This window comes from Urocitellus parryii, chromosome 11 (assembly GCF_045843805.1).
Source record: "Urocitellus parryii isolate mUroPar1 chromosome 11, mUroPar1.hap1, whole genome shotgun sequence".
NCBI classification, from domain to species: domain Eukaryota; kingdom Metazoa; phylum Chordata; class Mammalia; order Rodentia; family Sciuridae; genus Urocitellus; species Urocitellus parryii.
In genome coordinates, this window is record NC_135541.1 from 22,364,444 (window position 1) to 22,391,864 (window position 27,421).

The following is a 27,421-nucleotide window of genomic DNA, read 5'->3' on the forward strand; positions in this document are numbered from 1 at the left end:
GTTATAAAGATGATTTGTTATTATTTATGCAAGAAATCCCATTATCAAAGTTTTGACTTATCACCACATGATTTGCAAATGTGCTTCTGTATGTCTTAAATAAAAATAAGCATTTTAGGCATTTTATGCTTTATGTTTAATGATTTCTGGCTTTATATAAATATTATAAGCTGTTAAACTACATTTGTGATCTTACAGTTTTATTTAGGGAATTGTTATATAAGTAGCGATAAAAATCAAATTATCTCAGATATTTCTGTGTCAAAATGCTGATTTAAACTTTTACTTAGAACTTACAGATTATTTCATTTTTATGTTTATTGTTTGTTTTTGCATTCCTAGTAGTTTTAGGGATCCTCATTTCCCCCATTCTTTGTTTCTTTATATAGCAGAGAAAAGTAGCAACCTCAGAAATTTTCTTAAACATTTTTTTTAGTTGTAAATGGACATGATATCTTTGTTGTATTTATTTTTTTATGTGGTGCTGAGAATCGAACCATGTGAGGCATGTGCTCAACCACTGAGCTACAACCCCAGCTTGCAACCTCAGAAAATTGATGGAGAAGCATGGTTTCTGAAGTTGGAATTGTAATTGATGTTACTTTGTGATAATTACACTTCAAACAAAATGGGAGGAATTAAGTGCTTTATAAATGAAATGTAATTGGTAATTGGATCCCTTAGTTGGTAGTATCTTACAATGAAATGATTTTTAGATATAGTATAGAAATGTTAGTAAACCCTTAATGCAAGGATTAAGCATAAGAACAAGGAGTAATAAAAATTGCCTTTTCTGGCATCATGAAATTTGCTTATTAGCAAACAAATATTCTACTTAAGTTGGTTAAAATAACTTTACAAATTTTCCCCCAGATTTACCAATAAACCTATATTTTACCCATTTTACTGATCATAAACTTTATTTATTGCCTGAAGACTCTTCTCCTGAATACATTAATTACTCCTTGTTTAATGAATCATTCCTAAGATGTTAAAATTACAAAGATGTAATTTTTCTTCATTTAAATTCTTTCTCACAAAAGAAAACAAAAAATATAAGTTAAAAAAACCTATTTATTCCAGATTTTAGTTTAGTTTCAGCTTATTTTCTTTATTTAATTCAGAGCAAAATTTCTTTGAAGAGTCAGCTGTACTTAATGTGTTGTCAAGTTATCTCCTCTCAGTCTTTCTGAAGATAATAATCTGCCCTCAGAGGCTTGTTCACTTATTTTCCCACTGATACAGTTCTTGTTAAGATAAAAGTTCATTTAAACTTTGCAAATATTAGTAATACATTTTCTTTTTTTTTTTTTTAGTAATACATTTTCAGTTTTCATTTTATTAGTCATGTTAGCATTTACTATAGCTAGTAATTCCCTTTTTTTCCTCCTACCTTCTGGCTAGTCTCTCCCATTCTTAAATTCCATCCCCTATTGGGGATTGAGCTCAGGGCTTGGTGCTTGCAGAGCAGATACTTTACCACTACATTTCCAACCCTGGCTGTTCTTTTGGTGTCTTTTTATGAACCTTTATTCCTATTAGATTTCTGAATGTTGAAATGTCTCATGACTCTTGGCTGTTTCCCATTTCTAATAAGTAAACTAACTAGGTGATCTTACCTAGTCAGGTGAATTTTAAGTACTGTCTCTACATTGCATTCCTAATTGTTTTTCCTCATTACTTGGCAGAAGTCTCATCTTTAACTACAGACTAATATATCCAAATGCCGTATTTCATTTTTTAATTTTTTTTTTTTTGTTACCAGGGATTGAACTCAGGGGAGTGTTCCCTCTCAATTTTATCCCCAGTCCCCACTTAAGTTTTAATTAAATTTAATTAAAAAGTTGGCCAGGCTGGCCTTCAATTTTCAGTCTTCCTGCCTCAGACTTCTGAGCTGCTAGAATTACAGACTTTCACTGATCTCCAACGGCTTTCTTATATTTCCATTTGAAGATTTAATAAAGATATTAAAATGAACAGTCCTACAACCAAAGAATTCATGTTATTCTTTTTGATTTGATACTCTACTGTACCTGTTTGAAGAAATGAAACCTTGTTATGTTATCCTTGACTTCTTTTATTCCCAGCATCTTATACCAGGAAATGTATCTACCTTTAAAGTGTATCCAAACCTGAGATCTTTATGCCATTACCAACTTGGCCCTACTCACCAGTTTTTCCTTGGATTATTGCAATAGCTTCCTAACCAGTATTCCATCTTTCATTTTCCACTTCCTTATAATATTCAACACTCTTCTGGGATACAGAATCCATATGTAAAACACAAGATCCTTATAAAACATAAATCAAACATGTCTTCAGGAATTTTAAATGACTTCTCTTCTCATTTAAATACTTTGCAATTTTTCTGTTATCTACAAATTTCTCATAGGTCTCTTCTTTGTCTATTTTGAGCACTTTTGGTCATTCAATTCTAGCAAAATGTACTTGTTTTTCCAGAAATATGCCAAGCATCATATAGAGTATGAGAGAGGAAGAGATGCCACTTTCTCCTTTCTTCCTCCTTAAACCTTATGAGGGCTTTTTGGCTAGATCCAGGAACCAGATTAATATAAGGCTGATTAACAATAACAACAACAACAAAAAAATAAAAAAATAAAAAAATAAAAAAAAAGTTTTAATAATTTTACATGTACATGGGACTTTCACAAGAAACTTAAGTCCAAATGACCAACACAAGATGCTACTCTTTACACATAGAACAATAAATTTGTGTGTGGGGGCGGGGGGTGGGGAGGGGGAAGACAGAACAATGGATACCTGGATAACTAAATTCTAGGAATGTCACTAAGAGACATATGGAAAGGGTATAAATCTGAACCATCAGGGCCTACTCCAGCAAGTTTATTTATTCAGATTCATTTTATCCCCAATATCTCTCTGATGAGAAAGGATATGGCTTGCTGCACATAGGAAAGCACAGGCCAAGTGGTCCTTCCTGTAGCCACAATTCCTGGATGCTTTAGGTTTGAAATCGTCAATTTATCAATTTGGCTTTTTTTTAATATTTATTTTTTTAGTTGTAGTTGGACACAATACCTTTATTTTATTTATTTATTTTTATGTGGTGCTGAGGATCAAACCCAGGGTCTCACATGTGCGAGACAAACGCTCTGCCACTGAGCCACAACCCCAGCCCTCAATTTGGCATATTTTGAGGTGACACATTCTTAACTCCTGGAGTCTAAAACCCAGGAATCTTCCATGAGAAATTTGTGCTTTCAAGTGTGAGCTAATGTGATCAATATATTGGTTTTTTTTTTTCCCCATAAGATCTGGGCTCTGAAACAATGGTGGCAAAAAATTATTTTAGTTCATTAATATACTTATCACATTTTAATCATGTAAGAGTTTAAGCGCCTGCAGATTTATTGTGTGACAAGTACCAAATTCGAAGTAGGTGTTTTGTTAGAAATTGACACCTAAAAAAGCTTTAAGTCTCCAGTGCATAAGATTCAAAAAAATATTAATAGATAATAGATGCATGTGCTTCAAAACTCAAAAATGAAAATGGTCATACTATGAAAAGTAAGTAGTTTGTTTTCCAGGCATCCAGTTTTGCTTCTCATAGAAAATCAATGGAAGATGTTTTATGCAGTGATAACCTTTATATATGTATAGTATTTGTGTGTGTGTGTGTGTATGTGTATTTTTCTCCTTACTCATTAGATCTTGGGAACTCAAAGTCACCTCATTCTTTTTAACAACTGCACAATATTTTGTTGTAGGTGTTTACGGACTATAATTAATTTACTCTTATTGGTGAACAAGTAGGCCCTTTATAGGTTTTTGCTGCTATAGATGTTCTTTCATAGATTTTTTTTTTTAATTTTATTAGTTGTTAATGGACTTTTATTTATATGTGGTGCTGAGAATTGAACCCAATTCCTCACACATGCTAGGCAAGCAGTCTACCACTGAGCTACAACCCAACCATCTTTCATAGATCTTTTGTGAGATTATATCTTCAGGATAAATTCTTAAAGGATGATTGTTTCAAGAGGTATGTCTATTTAAAGCATCATAAATATTGTCTCCATTCTTTATTAGCTTTGTACCAGTTTACATTCCTATCAATAGTGTTTGACTACAGGGGTTGGAAAATATTTTTTTGTTAAGGACCACATAGTAAATGTTTTAGGCTTTGTAGTCCATATTTGATCTCTGTCACATAATTCTTATTTTTTGGCCTTGGGCCATAATTGACAGCTTTGGTGTGCAGTGTTGTTGAAAGACATACCAAAACTTTTTGTTATTACCAACCTGCTATTTGAACATGGTAGCTCATTGCATTATTAATATGCATTTCTTTTATTGATCCTTGGTATTTCCCTTCTTTGAAATGTTTGTTCAGATTCTTTACTTTTATTTGTGTCTCTTCTTTTTCTTTTAGAGATTACCCTTTATGATATACTGCAGTGAAATCTTTTTAGCCAGTTTATCCTTCTATCTTTTAAATTTGATTCTTTTCTTCTATAGGAATTTTTGTAGTCACATTTGATTTTTTTTTTCAATAAACTGGTATTTTAATTTCATTTTATCATTACAAAAACTTGCTCCGTTTTATGACTCAAAAATAATTCTTTCATGTTTTCTTTAAAAAAAATTTTTAAACTAGGTACATATGGAAGTTATTTTGGTGTGAGTTAGGCATGCGTTTTTTTCCAGGTGACTATCTATTTCCTGATACCATATCCTGAATTTAAATGTAGAGGTAAGGAGAATTGCTTGCAGTATTGCTTTTTAGTATTGATATCTCATCTATAGTAGAACTTAAACTTTGGATCTTCTAAAATGCATTTCATTCATGAAATTGTTACAGAGCATATGCCATGTGGCCTGCTAGTAAGGATAAACCGTTGTAGAGAAAAGGCTCTAACACTGACCTTTAGGTGCTTACAGTTTGGTAGATGTGTGTGTGTATGTGTGTGTGTGTGTGTGGCCACTCTGGTTATTTGTATTTTCTTCCTAATCTTTTCTTATTATGAGAATTTTCAAATAAATGGAAAAATTAAAATAATAATATCTATAGTATTGTTTCTGCTGTTCTCTCGTGCCTTGCTTCTTCTGTATGGGTTACTGTGAGAAAGTAAGTTACAGTCATGATGATGACTCATCATGTAAGTTGTTTAGTACATATGTCCTTTAAGATTTTAGCGTCTGTTTTACCATTTGTTCTCTGAATTTATTATTATTTTAGAAAGTAGAAAAGAGTGATTTTTTTGGCCCATTATTTTCTCTTCATTTATTAGCAATCATTCTTCTGATATATTAAACCAAAAATGGTTTTTTAATAGAATGCTTTTATCTCTCCTGATAGCATTATGAACTTGAAAGTTGTATTTACCTATTATCACACTGTTTTCAAGTTTTCCATTTTACTGTTTTTCTAGCTCTGAGGAACAGAAATCATTACCATCTTTTTACCCTTGGTACCTAGCACAGTGTTTACCATAGATTATGTGCTGAATGAGTTAGTCAGTTCTTTAAGCCAGGGGAACTATTGAAGGATCTCAGGGGAGAGAATAATATGGAATGATTAATGTTTTAGATAATTCTGGTGTCTCTACGAGAGGATAACTTGAGGAAAACTTCTCATTTGAGTACATCCACACAACTGTGATCCTAATTAGAATAAGATATATTCCATATTTGTACAAATATATCAAAGTAGATTTTACTGTCATGTAACTAAAAAGAACAAATAAAAAATAAAGAATAAAAAAATAAATCAATCTATCATTTGGACTTTATTACAAATACCTAAAGTAAAAAGGGGAATATATTGAATCATGGAGTCCAAGGAATTGTTGAGGAATGGTCCTACCACCTGAAGTTATATCTGGGTTTCAGGAACAGATAAAAACAGGGATGCCAATGTTGTAATATTTTCATTCTTCGTTTCACTGTTTTTATTAGTTCTGGTTTGCCTATTTGTGGACCAATTAAATGTGTTCTGGGCCCAGGGTTTGTAAGAATATAATTATTTCCTAAATGTTTATGTGGACTGAATTAGTGCACTGTCAAAGATACTGCAGCAGTACAGGAAGAAATTTGAAGTACTAGAACTAGGTGCTGAATGTCTGAGAGAGATTAACTAATAGAGTTGACAGAAGTTGCCAGGGGAGAGGGAGATTGGAAGAATTCTCTCATATCTTGAACGGTTGCTGGTTTAGCAAAGTCATTAATCAAGTGAGGGAAATACAAGAAGTGTTAGCTTGGATTAGTTACATGATGAGTTTGAATTTAGAGTTATTAAGTTGGAATGTAGGGACCTACATTCAAAGGAGCTAATTGAATATAGATATCTAATTAGAAAGTCAGTAGCAAAAGGCTATGCAGGTGAATAAAATATTTTAATCTTAGTGTATGGAATAAGAAACTGGAATTCTGGAGAAAAGCTAATATTGAAGACATGAACAGGAAAAGGAATATAAAATAAGTTAATAGGCCAGTTAGAAAGGTGAGAAGAAATTCATTGTCAAAGAAACCAAAGGAATTTTATCCAGTAGGAACATACCACTTAAGGTTTGAAAATAATCAGTTGGACTTGACTCTAATGTTGTTAGTGAGAATAATTTCAGCAGAAAGTTGGGAGCTGATTATATCAAGCTCAAAGGACTGATTTTTTCTATAAATTCATGTAGGAAAGATAATTAAGGACAGTATAGGGTTGGGGGTCTTCTTTTTTAAAAAACAATTTTGGAATGGGAGAGACTTTAGCATATAGTTATAAAGAGTAAACTCTTTTTTTAATCTAGGATGGTTAAATTTTATTTTCATGTTTAAATATTTTCTTTTGTAAATATTAACTGTGTTAAGTCTGAATTAGTGTTAACACAAAGAAAATGGAAGGGCTGGGGACATAGCTCAGTTGGTAGAGTGCTTGCCTCACATGCACAAAGCCCTGAGTTCAATCCCCAGTACCACACACACACACAGACCAAAAAAAAAAAAGAAAAAAAGAAAGTAAGTTGAACTTTTTGGACCAGAAATCTGGGTTCTATAATAGTGAGTATTCTGGGTAGCTGAATCCAGAATTGTAAAATTAAAGTTAGCACTTCATATTCCTTTCTCTGTTTCAGTCACTATGTCAGTAAGTCCTTTATTTATCAGTAATTCTCACCATAAATTAATCTCCAAGGTGAGTATTATGCTGTTTTATCTATAGACTCTGAGTTAACTTTTTAGGATCATAGATTTTCAGGATTATACTATGATTACAAACCAGATAAGTCTGATTCTGTAGTTGGTCCTCTTTTCTTTATGTCATGTGGTCTTCCTTTGTAACCAAAGTAGTTTTTCAAGTTTTGGTTCTCTATTTCTTTTAACTGTTGGATAAGGGTAATCATGTCTGTCATACATATATCCAGTGTTAAATGAATACTATGGTTATATTATCTATTTTGTTTGAAAAGAAAAAAAAAATATATATATATATATGTTTGGCTAAATACCAGACAGACCTTATAATTGTGGTCATTTTTAGCACTATCATTTGTCTAAACAGTATTTTACTTTTTAAGGTGGTGGTATCATGGATACAGAAATGTCTGAAGATATAGACCACAACTTAACTCCTACCCTTGACAGCATGTCTTATGGAATGCCGAATCAAACAGGATCTGAAAATTCATTGCTGGATGAAGATGATTATTTTTTGAACTCTGGGGATCTTGCAGGAATTCCAGTCGTTGGTAGTGACAATGAGGATGAACAGGATTTTAGTTCAAAGGACAATCTTGTTTCTTCAATCCATACTGATGATAGCTTGGAAGTAGAGAGAAGAGTCACACAGCATGAATCAGACAATGAAAATGAAATACAAATTCAGAATAAATTAAAAAAAGACTTTCCTAAACAGTTTGATCAGGTTTCTGTCTTTAAATCAATACGGAAAGATTTTAGTCTAGTAAGAGAAAACAGCAAAGAGACATTTTCTGGAAAGGAGAAAAATAGAGACCTAACTTATCATGAACGTGAAAAACGATTGGATAAACCCCATAAAGATTTGGATTCAAGGTTGAAAAGCAGTTTTTTTGATAAAGCAGGTAATAATTGTTGGAATAGCACCATGAACACAGTAACAAAGTATTGATAATAATATAGCTTTTATTACTTTCAATGTTAAGTAAATATGAACAGTTAAATTCATTGTAAGCTTGTCATTTTTCTTTTATCCTTGTTCTTTGCAGAGTGACTGAATTTATCCCAGTAACTTTTGGTAATGATATAAATGATTGAAAAATAGCTCTAAATCTCATTTCTCCTTCCCTTTGCTTGCAATATTTTGATGAGAAGACAAGATACTTGAATCACCTGTTCATTTTCTTTGATTGAGCATTGGAACCTGAAGTTGGATTTAACTTCTTTGTGCTGTAAGCACTCATTCAAACTGCTGTCCCACCAATTAGTATAGAAAGATTAAAAAAAAATCAATTTTATGTTGGAGAAGTTTCTTGAGGCTCCTTTTGAGTCTCTTTGCCCAGTTGTAACAAATGTTAGCTCCAGTTCCATTCTTGAATATACTGTATATTTTCTTCTTTACCTTTCTTGCTGTTCCATTTGCCTGCATGTCATTTTCTATCTTTGTACATGTGCCTATAAAAGTGCCTTTTATTTGAATGGTGCTTAACTTATAAACCTTTTCTACTCTATAGTTATTCCTAACTGCTCTATATCAAGAATGAATTGTTTTCTTATCTGTATTTCCACAGCATTTTGTTTCAGCCCCATTTATAGTACTTATCAAACAATATTATATTTCTCTTTTTGTTGTTATTGTTGTTTTTGCTTTACCTACCAGTGTAGGAGTTTTTTGAGAGCTGCATTTTATCGTATTCATCTTTGTATTCTTGGAGCTTAACCTTGTGCAGTGAAAAATGTAATCCTTCCACAATGTTAAACTGACGCAAAGGAAAGCAAGTGCATTATGCTAATCATATTTCTGTTGACAATGCTAGTTAATATGTAGTAGAAAGAACAAAGTTATATTGTTTATAAGGACAACTATTATGTACAAGGTTCTGTAAGGATATACGGTGTTACTGATTTATGTAATTCAGTATATATTTTCAGTATCCCTGTAGAGGATAATGAAAATTGAGGGAGTCCTTTTTCTGAAGGAACATAATGTCTAGGAGTAGTAGAAGGGAAAAAGCATCAAATAGCTGACTAGTTGAATAGCAAAAGATTTAATTTATAATTAAATGCAATATTAGAAGAGTCTATCATAAGGCAATATAAGATTTCTTTCAAATAGCTGAAACACTCTGTTTTAAGGATTCTTAGGAGAGAGATAATTTTTAACTTAGTGAACAGGGAGTGTTTTATAGAGGAGAGGTGAATTTTGAACTAAGCAGAATCTGGAAAATTATAAATATTAGGATAGACAGAGGAGACTTTGGAGTAGAATTAGCAGAAATGAGTGCAGAACAAACACAAGTATTATTTTCAGAGCACAGTGAATAAAGTAGCCATTTTATGTTGCAGCAAGGAAAAGGTATGAAGTAATGCTAAAAGGTAGGTGAGGCTAGGTTGTGAGTAATTTTGAGTGAAACTTCCTTTTGGGTGTTCTTTGGGGACCCAGTTCAATCTATTGAGCATATCTGTTAGAAAAGAGAGGCGATTATCAAATGATAGTTTTGGGGTCATTTTTAATAAGATTTGTTATTCATATACATGTATTTGTTTGTTTGTTTTTCTTTCAATAGCTAATCAAGTTGAAGAAACATTACATACCCATTTACCACAAACCCCAGAAACAAACTTTAGGGTAAGTTTTCAGTGTGTATGTAGATTGCTGTTAACTGTGGCAAGTGTCAAACTTTTCTGTATGTCACTTTCTACTCTATGTGTCAGGTAGAACACTGATTTTTTTTTTTATTTGCTTTATTATTTGGGTAAGGACATATTTGGAGACATTCTAAGAAGCCTCAGCTCTTAGGTTCTTTATTTATATTTGATATTTAGACCTATAGCACATTTACTTTTAGGTATAGGGAGCCTGATGAATGTCCACAGTTCTTCATTTCCAATAAGCTTTTCTTTGGGTGTTAAACCTGAAGAGGAATAATTTTTAAATTTGAATATTTATTAATCCTTTATATTGTGTTTTAGGATTCCAGCTACCCATTTGCCAATAAAGAATCCATTGGTTCGGAACTGGGGAATTCCTTTGCATCAAATATTAGAATTAAAGAAGAACCTTTGGATGATGAGTATGACAAAGCAATGGCACCACAGCAGGGACTACTAGACAAAATTAAAGATGAACCTGAAAATGCTCAAGTAAACATTTCACCTTTTTGTTTTCTCCCCTTCTTTTTGTTCCACACTTTGAATTATTCATTTGAGAGAGGAAGTGTTTAAGAAGTGAAGTTGTTTGTTGACAAGGTGAAAGGAGACTGTTAAAGGAGGTTGAGGTGATTCAAATTGTCTTGCAAGGCATTAACAAGAGTTAAATGAAAAATTTCCCAAGTAGTAATTAAGGCTTTTAATTATCTTTGTTTGTTAATACCACTGTGATTTTTGTAAAGCATTTCAGTGCAGGTTTAGGGAAACAGTGAGTCTTTAAGGATTTGAGATTGATAGAGTAGATATTGATGAAGGCTTATGGTAGATTATAGGTTTGTGGTGTGATTGCATACAGAATAGTAATTCTTTGCAGTTACTGCTAATGAAGTACAGGTTAGATATGGATTTATTGTCTTTCAGGTTGGGGTTAATGGGCAGATTATCTTTGGAAGGGTTAATTGAGCAAAGAACCAGTTTATTGGAGTAATGGGTAGAAAGTAAAGGAAGCTTTGGTGAGTGATACATGTTTCCAAGTTTGAGATTTTGAGTACTGAGGGTAAGCATGGAGCTTTGCTATTTTAAGTTGCTGTGGAGGTAAAAGTCATAGGTGTCCTGTAACTGTGAAGTTCTGAAGTCAACTAAGATATCCAGTTCATGACTTTCAGCAGTTGGAATGGTAGAAGTAAGTTATATCAGATGCCATCATCATTTTTAAATATAGGAAGGGGTCTAAGGGATGAATATACAGTAATAACAATTATTTGAAGGTGTCTATTTTGTACAGATGACACGAATTCAGAGGATAAGAAGTGAACATAGCATGACTTAGCTGTTTTTCTGAAATTATATTTGATCTGGGGAAAGTTATAGTTTTTATTTTTTTTGGTTCTGGGGATTGAACCCAGGGTCACCTAACCACTGAGTCACATCCCCAACCCATTTTTATTTTTTTGAGACAAGGTCTCACTAAGTAGCTCAGAACCTTGCAAAGTGGCTTTGAACTTGGTGTCCTCCTGCCTAAGCCTCCTAAGTCGCTGGGATTACAGGCATGTTCCACCATGACTGGCATATCTTTTCCTATATTTCTGTTTTATTAGAGGACTTAAGAATGTAGGACTTCTGTGGAAGATAATTTTTTTATTCAGGTCTCCTTGAGCAGAATTTCTCAAATCTCAGCACCATTGGCATTTTGGGCCAGATTCTCTTATTAGTAGGGGCTGCCCTGTGCATTGCAGAATGTTTACCAGCATCCTTGGCTTCTACTTCTCTCTGTATTTGTAACAACTAGAAATGTCTCCAGATATTGCCAAATGTCCCCTGGGAACAAAATCATGTTCTATTGAGAACCACTGTTCTAGAGTCAATCCATGGAAGAATAGGTGATTATGGAGGTAGGTGATTTGTATGTGTCAGATTGATACCCAATGAAGCCAGAATTTCATGGTGCCCAAGAGGAGGTATATATGCATTAGGGTAGTGACAATAAAGCTATAGGAGTTGGATTGATATGAGTGTGGTTCTAGAAGAAGACAGTAAAAAGAATATGAAATATTGAATAGAAAGTAGAGTGAACATGTTTGTAGATTTTTGGATTAGAGATAAATGTCCTGACACCCAGGGAAAACTCATGTGATAGTATATGCCTCAGAAGATGACAACTATGACTGTAGATCTCAACTATGGGTAGATCTCAAATCTTACATGCTCCAGTGTGGACATGGGAAAGTCATAAGAATTCATAGTTTTGGCAGGACGCCAAAGACATCTGTTTCTCTTGTGCATGACCCAGTGACATTTCTTTGGGACAAAAAACAGTTTTAGGAAAGACCAAATATAGTGGGGATAGAGGGCATTAGTGGCTGGAGCATATAAATAGGATGGATGGATAGAAATGCCTATTTTTTACACACTTACTCAAAATTATAAAATGTGCTATAAAATGTTGAACTCGAAGTTTTATCCTGATTATGGGGAAGAATTTCCCCAAAGGCTCATCACATGGTTGGATTCTTAAGAATGAAGCAGTAATATGAGTAGGTCCGAGTCATAAGATCCAAAAGCATTCTTTACCCTGACCCCTGTAATAAAGCAGTCCCAGGATGTGAGTAGATAAAGGTAGGTTTTCCTTGAGCAGTCTTCTGTATTGTGAGCCACACTAATCCTGTTGAAGCAGACCTCTGATAATTCTTTTGGAATTCCCCAGGGGACTCATGTTATAAACTATAGATACTAGTTCTTTGCTCCTCCTTGTCTTTCCTTCTCCTTCTTCCTCTCTCTTCCCTTCCTGACCCCCCTCCTTCTCCCTCTTCATTGTCCTGTTCTTTTAGGTATTTCTCCCCCATGACCCTTAGAAATCTATATTACTTGCTTTTCAGTACTGCATAATGCTTTATTAATCTTATTCATTTCCCATAGACTAAAAAAGGGATTTCCTATGTATTATTTTCATAGTCTCAAAAATATCACTTTAACCTTCTTATAAATACTGATAGACTTTACAGTTGGTCAACCTTTACTTTTGACTATCATTTACTAATAACTTTTCTCATGGTTTAATAAAATCATAGTTTCAGCTCATGACACATTTTCAAAACTTCCCTTGGTTTTCTTTGTGCTTAATTTTATAGTTTTTGCTCTCAGTTCACTTCTTAATTCTCCTTTTGGTTTTAATTTCTTCACTTATATATAAACTGCAAAGTTACTGAAATGTGTGTATGTATATTTAACTTCTACCCGTTTGCTCATGGTTATTTCTTCAGTTATAAATTTCTGGGTTTGTTTGTCACTTCCTCCTGGTTCTGTTATTGGCATAACTTCATTTGATTTTCCAGTTTCATTTCTTCATTCTAGTTCCATTTCATGTTACTATAGTATTTTCTATAGTTTTTTTTTTTTTTAAATAAGTACAGATGCTTTTATATGTACTGTGGTATTTCATCCACTCAACAACACTCTGTAAGATGGCCAGAGTAAAGGATATTTACCACTTTTGAATGGGGTAGTTGCATTTCTAGAGATTGTTATTTACTCAAGGTCTTATGTCCAGGAAAGAGCCAGAGTGGGGTCATAATCAAGGTCTTGTTTTTGATAATTTACCAATCTTTCTGTAAGTAAAAGTTGCTTCATTTCTTAAAATGCCAAGAGAAGGTTTTAAAATAGAAATTTTAAGGAGGGCCAGAGACCTCACATTTTCTTTTCCTTTTTTTCCATTGGTTCTGAAAACGAGACACCTATGTGAAAATCATGATTCTTTTCTTCTTTCTCATAAAAATAGATGGAGAGCTTTCTCCAACCCTCTTCCTTTCTTGGTATTAGGGATTGAACTCAGAGATGCTCTTATCACTGAGCTACAGCCACAGGTTTTTTTATTTTTAATTTTTTTCCATTTATTTTTATTTTAAATTTTAAGATACGGTCTCACTAAGTTGCAAGTTGCTGAGGCTTGGCGTCACATACTCAGGATCTTCCTGCCTCAGTCCCCTGAGTTGCTAGGAGTACAGGAATGTGCTATTTTGCCTGATTAGGGAGAACTAATCTATAATCTCTCATTGAAATAAATAAACTAAGATGGGAAAGCAAATTTAACTGATTTTCATGATAGTGATTCACATAGTCTTGGAACGTTTAATACAGTCATTCAAATCTTAGGACTTTGTTTTAGCCTTAACAAGTTAATTTGGCTGCAGAAACTGTGTTCTTCATGTCTAAAATACTGTCCTGGGATATTAATATGGATCTTTCTGTGGTAAACAAAGTAAGGGTATTGGTAAATGATTGTGGTGATACCTGTGTTTTTTTCCTTTAAAAGCTTTTTGGGTCATCAATCAGTTCTCAAATACATTTAACAATTATTTGCTACTCACGCATTCATTTCTTAAAAGTACTCATTGTGGAGGAATACAGATAGACCAGATATTCTGCCTTGAAGATATGGTGTATTCAAACAGAAAACTTAACAAATATACTTATTTTACTATTAGTAATATAAATGGTGTATTCAAACAGAGAACTTAACAAATATACTTATTTTACTGTTAGTAATATAAGTAAGATAGGCTAGTTGGTTGAAGAATGCATCAGAAGTTTGGAATTGCCATCACAGAGAGCTTGCTGGAGACCACTGATGTGAGCTAATGAGCACTGATTATTTTTGTAGTTTTCTGAGATTTTCCCACTGAAAATTTGTTTTAACATACTATGTAATATAGGAATGTCAGGATGTCAGTATATGAAAAAAATTTAATATATACATTTCATCAGCAGCATAAGTAAGAGTATTTGTATAGTCACTTTCTTAGATGCCAAGAGACATCTCATGTAATTCATTATACATTTCTTATAATAGATACTCTGTTAAAAGACTACAGCTTATTGATGTCAACAGTATTATTTAACTCTTACTGGATTTTTGGCCCAGTAGATGTTAAGGAAATTAGAAGAAAAAGTAATGGAAAAAAGGAGATAAAATGATCATCATTTGCTGGTAAGGATCTTTGTTAGAGAATTAATAGAACTTTTGAAAGTTTAGAGGAGTACCTAGTTGAATTATAGTTATATAAAAGTTAGTATTATTTCTATATATCACTTTTCCAAAGTTAGATGATACAACAAGAAAGATAGGTATTCCCAGCAGCATCTAATATGTACTTATGTCATATGAAAGACAACTTGAATGGAGACACCACTTTTTAAAGAAATATAAGAAATATTATGTTAGTTATTCTTAAGATGCGTATTTGATGTAATTCTGAGGGAAATGTAAATGGTTAGGCCCCAGGTTTTGAAGAATAATAGGTGTGCATATATAAACATGTTGCATATGTGTTCTATCTTTTTACCTTTTTAAAATTATACTGGGGTGGGGTTTAAACCCAGGTCCTCATGCATGCTACGCATGCACTCTACCACTGAGCTATGTACTTATGTATTCTAAAAAATAGTTGGGGAGGTTGAGAGTGGCAAAATCATGTTAAATGGTTTATCCTACAATTTTGTTTGATTAGAATAGTATGGTATAAGATTAGTTAGGCTGATAATGATACAGCATAGATAGTCCCGAGGTAGACATTATTGTCATGAACTTAATATATTATTATTAATAGCAAGTGGGAAGGAATTCACTAGGTATTTAGGGAAAGAAACAAAGCTAGGGTTGGCAAATTATCAGTGTCTAGCCAAATCCAATCCACCTTGTTTGTGTGTGTGTGTGTGTGTGTGTGTGTGTTTTACCCTAATCCACTGCTTTTATAATAAAGTTTTATTGGAACGTCGCCACGGTCATTTTTTTCCATTTTATCTGTGGGTGTTTTTGCTGTACCAGGGCAGAGTTGAGTAGTTGGAACAGAGACCAGAGTTGAATAGTTGTGACAGAGACCGTATGGCCTGCAAAGTCAAAAATATTTACTATCTGGCCCTTTGCAGATAAAGTTTGCTGACCCCTGGATTAAAGGACTGTATAATAAACAATGAAACCACTTTCTTATTATTTTATTGTGGAAGTAAAACTTTGTAAGAGATAGAAGAAATCACAAAGGTAAAGATTGTTAGATTTTTGGCATAAAAATGGAAACCTCATACATAAAATTTTAATTCAAAGTACATATTGAGGGAATATTGATAAGATGCTACAGAAGGTTAATTCTGTAAATTATAATGTACCTTGTAAATGAACACTAAAAATAATTGCAAATTGAAACAATGGGAAAATACTCTTTGAATTGGCTTTTTAAAAAATGAATAGCTGGAATAAATATAATTAAGATCAGCTTAGAGCTGGGCATGGTGGCGCATGTCTGTAATCCCAGTGACTTGGGAGGCTGAGACAGGAGAATCACAAGTTCAAGACCAGCCTCAGTAACTCAGTGAGGCCCCAAGCAATTTGGTGAGACCCTGTCTCAAAAATAAAAAGGACTGGGGATGTAGCTCAGTGGTAAAGTACCCCTGGGTTCAATCACCAGTATCAGAAAAAAAAAAAAAAAGAATAGTTTTGTTGGGGAAACAATCTGTCATTGAGTATCAAAAGCCTTTATTATGTACCTTTTTATCTAGTAATTCTATTTTTAGAATCAAGTTATGGGTATTCACAAAAGATACTAATCATTGAATTATTGATTGTACTAAATGTGTGGAAACATTCATTAAATGAACCAACATTGGGTTATATAATCTCAGTACCATGCAGGGCCATATTGGAGTCTGAGGCAAAAGGAAAAAAGTTGATGTCTTTATTTAAAAATTTGCTATTTTGTTCATCAAAGATTTTTGCATAAATTTTGGTTTTTCAAAATGCTACATTAAAATACTATCTAAATTGCTGAACATTTTGGTGCCTTTAATTTTGTGCCTGAGGCATGTGTACCCACTGTACTTGCGTCATGTCCCTGTGTAATCTTATGTATGTAAGTAGTATGTTTTGATATTTCTCAAACTTTAATAACGTACTGACAACCTCCTCTCCACTCACACACACAAAGGGAGTATGTCTGAGATACCCCAGAATTCCAATAATAAGGGATCTTTGCAGTAATTTGAACTTCAATGTGATAAACAATATCTTAAAAGTTCAGTCTGACACTTAATGGTATCATGATGCAACAATATAATTATAAAAGCAAACAACAGTTGTATTAGACTTCATTTAAGTGATGGTTATTCATGACTTAAAATGTTGATGTGCATATAAAAATCATTTAAATAACAATTTAAAAAAATGTTACTTTAGAATTCTCAGACTGCCTTAACCACAGGTTTCTTGGACTTCAGTCTTGAAAACATTGGTATTTAACCATTAGAAGTCATTTGGAGTAATGTGCAATAATATGTAAAAATTCAAATGATTGAAATTCATGTGAATAAATCATCAGTTTTTAAGAATAGTTTATTTAGAATAATCACAACTCTGTAAAGAAAGAAAACCTTTGAAGAGTGGAGGGGAAAAGACTGGAAAGAAATATACTGAAAGAACAACAGTGGGTTCTTTTGGGGTGATGGAAATATGATTAGTTTTTTTCTTATTTCTACTTTTCTAAATTTTCTATAGAGAGTGTGTATTACTTTTATAATAAACTGTAACTTAAAATACTGTAATACTAAACAGTTTCAAAATTAATTTATAAATATCTAGTACCACAGGCTCATTAGGTAGCTAACTTTCATTTTTCCCATTTATTCTCCCAGTATACACAAAACCTTATTATAGTTTGCTTACTGTTTTGTATTTTATTATTTCTTATTAATGTTAATATAAATATTTTCCACTGATATAGCAACATTAAAATGTCTTGAATGTCTGGATTTCTTTAGGCATTTATTGTTTTCTCAATCTTTATTTATTTATTTATTTTTTCCTTTTTAAAGGAGTATAGTCATGGCCAACAGCAAAAAACTCAAGAGGGGGAACTGAAAATTAGTGCTGTGTTTTCAGTCAGTGGAAGTCCTCTTGGTAAGACACAAAACTGAATAAATGAATTATATTTATTCTGACCAACATGAATGAGAGGAAGTTTCTACTTGTATTATTAATAAGACAGTTCTCTCTGCTCATTTAGAATGCCTTTAAATTATTTCTTGTATCATTATTGTTGGGTTTTAAGACTTATTCTAGAAAAGTAAGAAAGAATGGATACTTAAAATGCTTGGTAAAAAATAAAACATTTTTTTTCTTTCAATTTTTTTCTGAAGCTCCACAGTTGACTACTGGCTTTCAGCCTTCACTGGCATCATCTGGCATGAATAAAATGCTTCCTTCAGTTCCAGCCACAGCTGTTCGAGTTTCCTGTTCTGGTTGTAAAAAAATCCTCCAGAAAGGGCAAACTGCTTATCAGAGGAAAGGATCTACTCAGCTTTTCTGCTCCACACTGTGCCTCACTGGATACACAGTTCCACCTGCACGCCCACCACCTCCTCTCACCAAGAAAACTTGTTCAAGTTGCTCAAAGTATAGCAGAATTATAAATTATCTTCTTTCTTTTCTTTTAGCATACTTTGGTCTTAGCCTGTATGTTATGTTTAATTTTCTATGTTTCTGTGTTTTATCAGAAGTACCACACATTTTAGTGCCAACATGTTGGGCTATAAGTCTTTCTGGGTGCTAGGTGCTCAGCTTTCTTTTAGCTTTAAATAATGTGACTTTTATGTTTTAAGAAATCAGCCTTTCATACTTGTCAGCTGAGATATTTTATATAACAAAAAATATGCATTTAAGAGTATTGTTGTACCACAACATTTTATCTTGTAGCTGTAGATAATAGTACAAAAATATTAAAAGTTATATTTTATATTCTGGTATATAATTGGAATTTATTTACTTTTTTTTTCTTAACTTTAAATGGCTTCTAGTGTATATATTTTTATCTTCTTATTACCTCTGAACTATCCCAGAAAGTCCATTGCAGTGTTTAAAAACAAAAAAGAAATATGACCCCATGACCTTAGCAAGGTCAAATTGGTGTATTTGAGAAATACTAAGCCCACCCTAATATAGTTTGTGAGGTGATTGTTAGAAATATTTTTAATGATTAAGTTACAAAAAGAGGAGTAATCCTTTTTTTTGTCTTGAAACATTAGCTTCTGTTTAAACCATGATTTATTAATACTTTATTAGTGTTTATAGATACATGATGGCACCTGTTCTGTGTCTAGAAAGGGGAAAAGATAGTCCTTTTGTGCCTTAGTTAGATAAGAGACTTAAATTTTAATATGGTTATTAGATTTTTGCCAGAAGCAAGTTATATGTACATCCTTTTATGCTACATTTCTTTTAAACAACCTGAAACAATTTTGTTTATATTTGGGCAGTAAAATAGCTGTTTAAATATATACTATAATTCAGATATCCAGGTATAGATTAACAACAAAAACAAACTCTGCAACTTTTTGTTCTGGAATTATCTCTTTTAAGGTAATACAGGTCGAGCATCCCTAATCCAGAAATCTGAGTCTGATATGATCCAAAAATCCAAAACTTTTTGACCACTGACATGGTACTGAAAAAGTATTAGATTTTGGAATAGTTCAGATTTTTGGATTAGAGATGCTTGACCAGTAAATTCTATGCAAATATTTCAAAATCTGAAAAGTCTTGAAATCTGAAATATTTTTGGTCTCAGCATTTCAGACATTAAAGGGACATTAAAACATGAAACACGGGGCTGGGGCTGTAGCTCAGTGGTAGAGCACTTGCCTAGCATGCATGAGGCACTGGTTTCAGTCCTTAGCACCACATAAACATAAACAAAGGCATTCTTTCCTTCTATAACTACAAAAAAAAAAAGAAAAACCTGAAATGCATTCTTTTTCATGTTTCAGTTGCATCAAATTTTTATTTCCTGGGAGTCTGTTTAATGTTCAAATGTGGCTAAATTTATCTAGAACCATGTATGTTGAGTAAAAGGTAGACTAAGAAATATCAATTCTTATTTAAAAATGAAATTTGATTAAATAATAAGATTGGTGTTTTTGTGTGTGTTTTTATATTGGTGTTCCAATATAAAGGAAGAAAACATGAGCCCCAAAGATAGGAACTTGCCTGTTGTGTCCACTGCTAGATAGCCAGCATATTAGATGCTTAATAAATATTTATTGAATTATTTAATGATCCTAACTTTTGGAAGGGAAAAGCTATTCTTATTATCTTATAGCTATAGCTTATGTGACATAACTATTAAATGATTTCTATATAATAACTTTAGCAAGTTTAACAAGAACAGACCTCTTTATACTTTTGTTTGTCTTTTAAGAGATGATTTTTTTTAAAATTTTTTTAAGAGAGAGAGAGAGAATTTTAATATTTATTATTTTTTAATTATCGGCGGACACAACATCTTTTGTTTGTATGTGGTGTTGAGGATCGAACCCGGGCCCCACGTATGCCAGGCGAGCGCGCTACCGCTTGAGCCACATCCCCAACCCATAAGAGATGATTTTAAAAATGAATATTTAACTGTATGTCTGTAATTTCTGTATTCCACTGTAGTATCAGATCCTAAGATTCAGTCAAATTGAAAATTATAATTTTTATAGATTTTTTCCCTGCTTCCTATTTTGCCATGTAATAATTTGATATGATAACTTCCTGTTAAGACATCTTTTTCTTATTATAGAGGTCAGGAGTTTAAAATTTCAGTGATAGTTCCCCTTTTATAATAGATACCTCTTTTAAAGACATCAGTTATTTTCAAAGTGATCCTAGAAAACTCAATATTTAAAAATGTGTGCCCATTTTCTTATATATTTATATTTTATTTATACAATATATGTAATAGTCTTGCTTCTATCTATGTTATATTCATGTAAATTCATCATGTCACTTTGGCCTCTGTTGTTTTTCATAGCTTTGTTTGGAGATGGTGAATTTTTACCTACTTGGTCATATTCTTTATATCTTGATCTTAACATTGATCTTAACAGATTCAGTTTCTCTCTGAGATTGTGTTTCACCTGTCATGTTTGGTTTTTTTCATATGCCGAGATTCTCCATTTTTTAAGCCTGTTATTACTTACTCTTAACTGTTCTACTTCCTCATTCACTTATTCTTTTAGCCTTTTTTATTTACCCCTTACTCTTTATCTCTGCCCCACTTTCTGTTCTTTCGTGTACTGTTTACCTGCGTATCTCCTTGGCTATTCTTTTTTTAAATTTTCTGTATTAACTCACTTTTCCCCTTTCTTTTACCTTTTTCTCTTATTATGACCTCAACCACTGATCAATCTTATTTTTCCTTGCGCTCCATTTTACTTTTTGACTACTCTTTCATCTCTATTCACCACTTTTCCTTTCTTTCTCTCCCCCCCTTATTACACATTCATTACTACAGTTTGATATAGTGTGGTTTATGTGATTATACAATTGCCCAATTCCTTAAATATGAGGAAATTTAAATTCAAAGAAGCTAAAAGATTCATGTAGTGTCATGTAGCTTTAGTTTTGGCATATGCATTTTTTCCCATATTGTCAAACAGGTTTAATTTGTAAAGTAATTACAGTAGGAAGAATTTCACTTTTTTTTTCAATATTTATTTTTTAGTTGTAGTTGGACACACACAATACCTTTATTTTACTTATTTATCTTTATATGGTGCTGAGGATCGAGCCCAGGGTCTGGCACGTGTGAGGTGAGCGCTGTACTGCTGAGCCACAACCCCAGCCCAGAATTTCACTTTTAAGTATTAAGAAATAGAAAAGATTTTTTTCCTCCTAAAAGCTACTGCTATTTTTTATAGATCAGCAGCACTTAGGTTAAAAGAAACTCATGGGGCTGGTGTTGACTCAGGGGTAGAGTGCTCGCCTCGCATGTATAAGGCACTGGGTTTGATCCTCAGCACCACATACAAACAAAATATGTATATATTTAAAAATACAACTAAAATATGTATATATTTTTAAAAACTTATTAGCTGTTCGTCACAGTAGCAGTTTTGTTTGTTTGGGGGGACTAGGGATTGAATTTTTGCAGGGGCACTCAACCACTGAGCCACATCCCCATATTTTATTTTATTTAGAGACAGGGTCTCACTGAGTTGCTTAGCACCTTGCCATTGCTGAGGTTGGCTTTGAGATCCTCCTGCTTCAGCCACCTGAGCTACTGGGATTACAGGCGTGCAACACAGCACTCTACTTGTTTGTTGCTTGCTTCTTATTTTTTTGTTAAGTATCTCTCTTAGTCTCTTGAATTTATCTAAATTCTAAATATATTTTGGTCAATCATCATATGATTTTTAGGTTTCGTTTAGTAAGAAGAAGTAAACTATTTATTTTTAAATGCTATTTAAATCCTATATTAAAAAAGTAATTTAGAGGATAATTCTGTTACATCAGATTCTTGATATAATAATATTCAAAGAAGTTACCATTTTTGGGTTGTCTGTGCAGTTTCTGAATTTTCACCAACTAGAATGAGATTGCTGCTTCTCATTCTGGTGTGTGATATCATCTACCACATAAAACATAGTTAAATTATGTTCTAAGTCTATTGAACCAGACAGACATCTATTTTTAGGTACTTCTTCCATATACTTGATGCATGTTGCACTTAACCTTCATCTCTTTAACCTTCTAGAAAAAGTTTCTGTTTAAGAGCTAAGTTTTTCAGCTAATATGTCGCATTCTTTTGGGAGGCCTTTAATATCAAATTTGGTCCAATCTAAAATAATTATTTCTTCACTTATATTTCTGTTGTACATTATACCTATTTCAAAATTAATCATAATATTACAAATTTTAAGAATGCATCAGTAAACAGTCTTTTATAAATTTGATGTCTTTGCTGGGCTCAGTGGTTCATGTTTGTACTCCCAGCAGTCTGAGAGACTGTGGCAAGAGAATTGCAAGTTCAAAGCCAGCCTCAGCAATTTAGCAAGGCTCTAGGCAATCTAGTGAGATCTTGTCTCAAAATAAAAAGGGGTGGGTATGTGGCTCTGTGGTTAAACATCCCTTGGTTCAGTCCCTGGTAGATAAATAAATGAGTAAATAAATAGATAGTTTGTCACAATAACTGTGAGCTAGCACATGTATGGACCATGTCTTTACTCTGGGCTTAGCTAATTTCTGGTTCAATATATCAGTTCAGTAAAATACTCCTCTGTGAAACACGCTAAAATATAATTAAAGGCAAAAAAACAAAAGAAATAAAAACTCTACTAATCTACTAAGTATGGAAGAAAGACAAAATATGGAGTTATGTAGAATAGTACAGGATTAGCTATTTCTTATGGTAATTTTCCTTTATGTTTACTGTGCTCTTTCATTAAAACAGAATAATAATTATTTTCCTAAAAAAGTGTCCTGTTAGTGTAGTCTGCTAAAGATGCAGAACTGGGTATAATAGTTTATTTTTTCGGTGTATGCTCATGAGAGAGACTGTTTACAAAATTTCACCAACTTGAGTAAGAATTATTAAATGTTTTACAGTTAAATTGATAAATTATTGTAGGAAGACTTTGATGGTAGAATTAGGGTTGGAGTGATAGGGAGCCTTCCTTATTCATTAGGGTTTATAGTCTATTGCTTTTTGCTGTTGATGCTTACGAATCAGATTGTTGTTGAGGAAATACTAGATTTTATAAATCCATGTTGGAATACATATTGTGTAGTTTAAAATGTTTATTTGCTTTTTTTAAAAAATTTATTTTTTTAGTCGTAGGTAGACATAATACCTTAATTTTATTTTTATGTGGTGCTGAGGATCGCACCCACGAGTGCCTCCCGTGTGCCAGGCGAGCACTCTACCACTGAGCCATAGTTTCAGCCCCATTTATTTGCTTAAAAAAAAAATTGTTTTGAAGAATTTCAAATGCAATATTATTTTTAAAGAATATTTTGAAAATACAGATGATTCTGAAGAAATGAAAATCTATAATCCTACTTCTAAAAATAGTGACTGCTAATCATTCAGTGTATTTCTTTTTAATCTTTGAAACATTATACTAATACTCAACAACAATTCTATGAAGCACATGGTTATTCTCTTTTATTGAAAAGAATGTAAGGATCAGAACAATTTATAAGTTTATTCAAAATATGAATTCCAGTGCCTTTTCCCTTCACTATAATTGCCTCTGTTTTATTTGTTTACTTTAATTCACAAAAAGAAAAAAGTAAGAATTATATTGTGGCTTATTTTGTCTTTGTTATCATTTCTAGAGATATTTTAAATCCAAAGGATGTGATCAGTGCACAGTTTGAAAATACCACCACCAGTAAAGATTTTTGCAGTCAGTCATGTTTGTCAACATATGAACTGAAAAAAAAACCTATTGTTACCATTAATACAAATAGCATTTCAACTAAATGCAGCATGTGTCAAAAGAATGCAGTTGTAAGTTACCTTTTAAATTTATTGGGGGAATGAGTTTAATGCGTGCTTAAAGAACAACTTTTGATGGTCTCTACTTGTTGTTTTGTTTGTATGTTTTTCAATTCCTAGATTCGACATGAAGTGAATTATCAGAATGTGGTACACAAACTTTGCAGTGATGCGTGTTTCTCTAAGTTTAGATCTGCTAACAACCTCACCATGAACTGTTGTGAGAACTGTGGGGGTTACTGTTACAGTGGCTCTGGACAGTGCCACATGCTTCAGATAGAAGGGCAGTCTAAGAAGTTTTGTAGTTCAGCATGTATCACAGCATACAAACAGGTACTTTTCCATATTTAATCCTGATGTCTTTGTTCATTTCAAGGAATACAAATTTTTGGTAGAAATTATTTATGAAATACTGAAAATATTAAAAGTTTTTAAAAAAATTTTATGGTTTTGTTGAATGAATGTGTGTTAAAAATCCTGTAATAAGAGTTTTTGTTCATGCATTTGGTGTAGGTGTTTTTAGAGTATTGGTTTTTATTTCAGATGTTATTCATATTTTTGAACAATATTGTTTAAATGCAGAAAAGCATGAAGAAGAAATACAGTTTATCTTCCAGAGCTATTCAGTCCTGTCCTTTTGGTGTGTAGGATCATAATCTTTGAAATACATTTTGATTTGCATGTATACTTTTTAATTTGACAAGAAAGGGTCAAGTTACATTTTTTGAAATTGGAGCCATATAATTAAAATTGCAACAGAAATTCAAACTCTTAATTGCTAAAGGGATTTTTACGTCATGAAATAGGAAAGAATAAATGGATATGTATTTTGTGAATTGATAAGGTTTGCAGATAAACTCTACATGACACATGTCTTTGATGCAGTTTTGTGTGTATTAGACTTACATTTTGTTAGTAATATTTTTTTGATTAAATACTAATTTTACAATTGGTAAACCTAAGTGGGCATGGGTGGCTCATGCTTGGAATCTCAGTGGCTCAGTTGGCTGAGACAGGAGGATCTCAAGTTCAAAGCCAGCCTCAGTAACAGTGAGGCACTAAGGAACTCAAGTGAGACCCTGTCTCTAAAGAAAATACAAAATATGGCTGGGGATGTGGCTCAGTGGTTGAGTGCCCCTGAGTTCAATCCCCAGTACTCAAAAAAAGAAAAAAAAAAAAAAATTGGTAACCCTAGCTGAGTACAGTGGCTTATGCTTGGAGGCTGAGGCAGGAGGATTGCAAGTTCAAAGCCTCATCAATTTAGTGAGGCCCTAAGCTATTTAGCAAGACCCTGTGTCAGATAAAACATAAAAAGTTCTAGGGATGCCTCTGGGTTCAATACCCGTTACTTCAGCTTTAAGAAAACAAACAAACAAACAAAAAGTAAACTAAAGGAATAGTTAATTGCTTTTTATTTTTAATTAATTATTCAGTTAATCATTTTTTATTAAGATAATGTTTTTTTTGTTGTTGTTGTTACACAACCCACAGAAATTGGTGAATTTAATAGTCTGGGAATTTCCTATAAAAACTATGTGATTTTGCAATTTTACTTGTAAAAGACAATTTTCAGTTTATTTCTTGTTAATGTACAGCACATTGAAAGGGCTTAGCTTCATTACTACTTTCTCTTTTCCTTATTAAAAGGGCTTTTTATTTTCTTGATATTGTATCCGATACTATTATTGGACTCAGTTCCCTGAAAGATGGTTCATATTCCACAAGAGAAGGAAAAAATAGGATGAAATACCTTAACTTTTCATTTATTCATTACTTAAAAAAAAATGTTTATTTTATATTTTTGTAGTGCTGGGGATTGAACCTACGGCCTCACATATAGCTAGGAAAGTGTTCTACCACTAAGCTACATTAAGGCCTTACTAATTAGTTTTAATTCAGTCAATACCTATTCAGCTTCTCACATATTTTAGTGTATGTACTGTGGTAGGGAAAAATTGGAATTTAGTATTAAAGCAGATCTAAATTTTATTCCCATGCCTTGTGTTCATATACAATTTTAGTTTGTGGAAAGCAGTTAAACTACCTGAATCCCACTTTTACTGTGTTTTAACGGCTGTGGTATGTACCATGTGGCTATGGTACCACCTGTGTCACAGAGATGTTGTTGGGATTATATAAAGAAAGAATAATGAGAACCTAGTATAGAGCCTGTCACATTGTTGATAGCTATTTTTGTTACTTTCTTTCTTAACTGTAATTCTTGAGTACATTATTGAATGCAATTCTTATTTTGAGGGACAGCATGTCTCCTGACATGTACATGAGTAAATACATATGATATGTGGATATGTTATGGGGTAGGGTGGGTTATAAAGAAAACATAGTCATCTATATTCAGTAGGACAAGATGTGTCGACAAAAGCTTCACAGAAAATAACTCTTGACATAAGCCTTATAAATGAAGTTTGTGTTTGTAGTCGTAAATGGGAAAAGGAAGGTTTTAAGATTTAGAAGACATTGCAGAATTCAGGCATACCTTTCTTTTCATGTTTCTATTTTAATATCAATGCTCAAAAATGCATCATTCCTTCTTCTTCTTCTTCTTCTTTTTTTTTTTTTTTTGATTCCAGAGGTGCTTAACCACAGAGCCACATCCCCAGCTTTTATTTAGAGACATGGTCTCACTGAGTTGCTTAGGGTCTTCCTAAATTGCTGAGATTGGCTTTGAACTTGAAATCCTCCTCCCTCAGCCTCCTGAGCTTCTGGGATTACAGACATTCGTTTTGTCACTGCACCCAGAAATGTATTCTTATTTAATTTTTAGTTGTATATAGATACATACACTTATCTATCTATCTATCTATCTATCTATCTATTTACTTGCTTGCTTACTTTTTGTTGTGCTGAGGATCGAACCCAGTGCCCCACATGTGCCAGGCAAACACTTTACTACTGAGCTACAACCCAGCCCCAGGATACGTATTTTTTTTTTTATTTTAATTAGTTACACATGACAGTACAATGATCTTGACATATCATACATTTGAATCAAATTGGTTATAATTTCTCATTTTTCTGAGTGTACACGTTGCAGAATCACATTGGTCATGCAGTCAAGTATATACACACAGCAATAATAATGTCTGTTTTATTCTGCTGTCCTTCCTTTCCCCCCCAGGAAATGTATTCTTTAAGAGGGAAGAGAGGTCTTAAAATCTCCTGCTTGGTCCTGCTTATGTTGTTTGGAGAGTGTGACATGTTAATAGCATTTAACATTATTTGCTGTTGAATTCCTAATTGAGAACATAAGATGACAGACTGTTCGTTGTTTATATTTGGAC

General features: G+C 32.8%; 1 protein-coding gene across 5 annotated transcripts in view; it reads left to right on the forward strand.

Annotated features, from left to right (window-relative positions):
- Zmym4 (zinc finger MYM-type containing 4) overlaps positions 1-27,421 on the forward strand; it is a 150,057-nt gene that overhangs the window by 81,670 nt on the left and 40,966 nt on the right. For 3 of the 5 annotated variants that reach the window (XM_026393393.2, XM_026393390.2, XM_026393391.2), the window contains 7 exons: positions 7,548-8,072; positions 9,735-9,796; positions 10,141-10,311; positions 17,674-17,758; positions 17,998-18,253; positions 23,957-24,131; positions 24,240-24,452. In XM_026393393.2, the coding sequence (XP_026249178.1) occupies positions 7,559-8,072; positions 9,735-9,796; positions 10,141-10,311; positions 17,674-17,758; positions 17,998-18,253; positions 23,957-24,131; positions 24,240-24,452 (1,476 nt within the window). In that variant the 5' untranslated portion in view covers positions 7,548-7,558. Of the gene's footprint in view, positions 1-7,547; positions 8,073-9,734; positions 9,797-10,140; positions 10,312-14,727; positions 14,801-15,777; positions 15,851-17,673; positions 17,759-17,997; positions 18,254-23,956; positions 24,132-24,239; positions 24,453-27,421 lie in introns of those variants that run through there. The other 2 variants (XM_077803755.1, XM_026393394.2) reach the window with 2 other exon arrangements.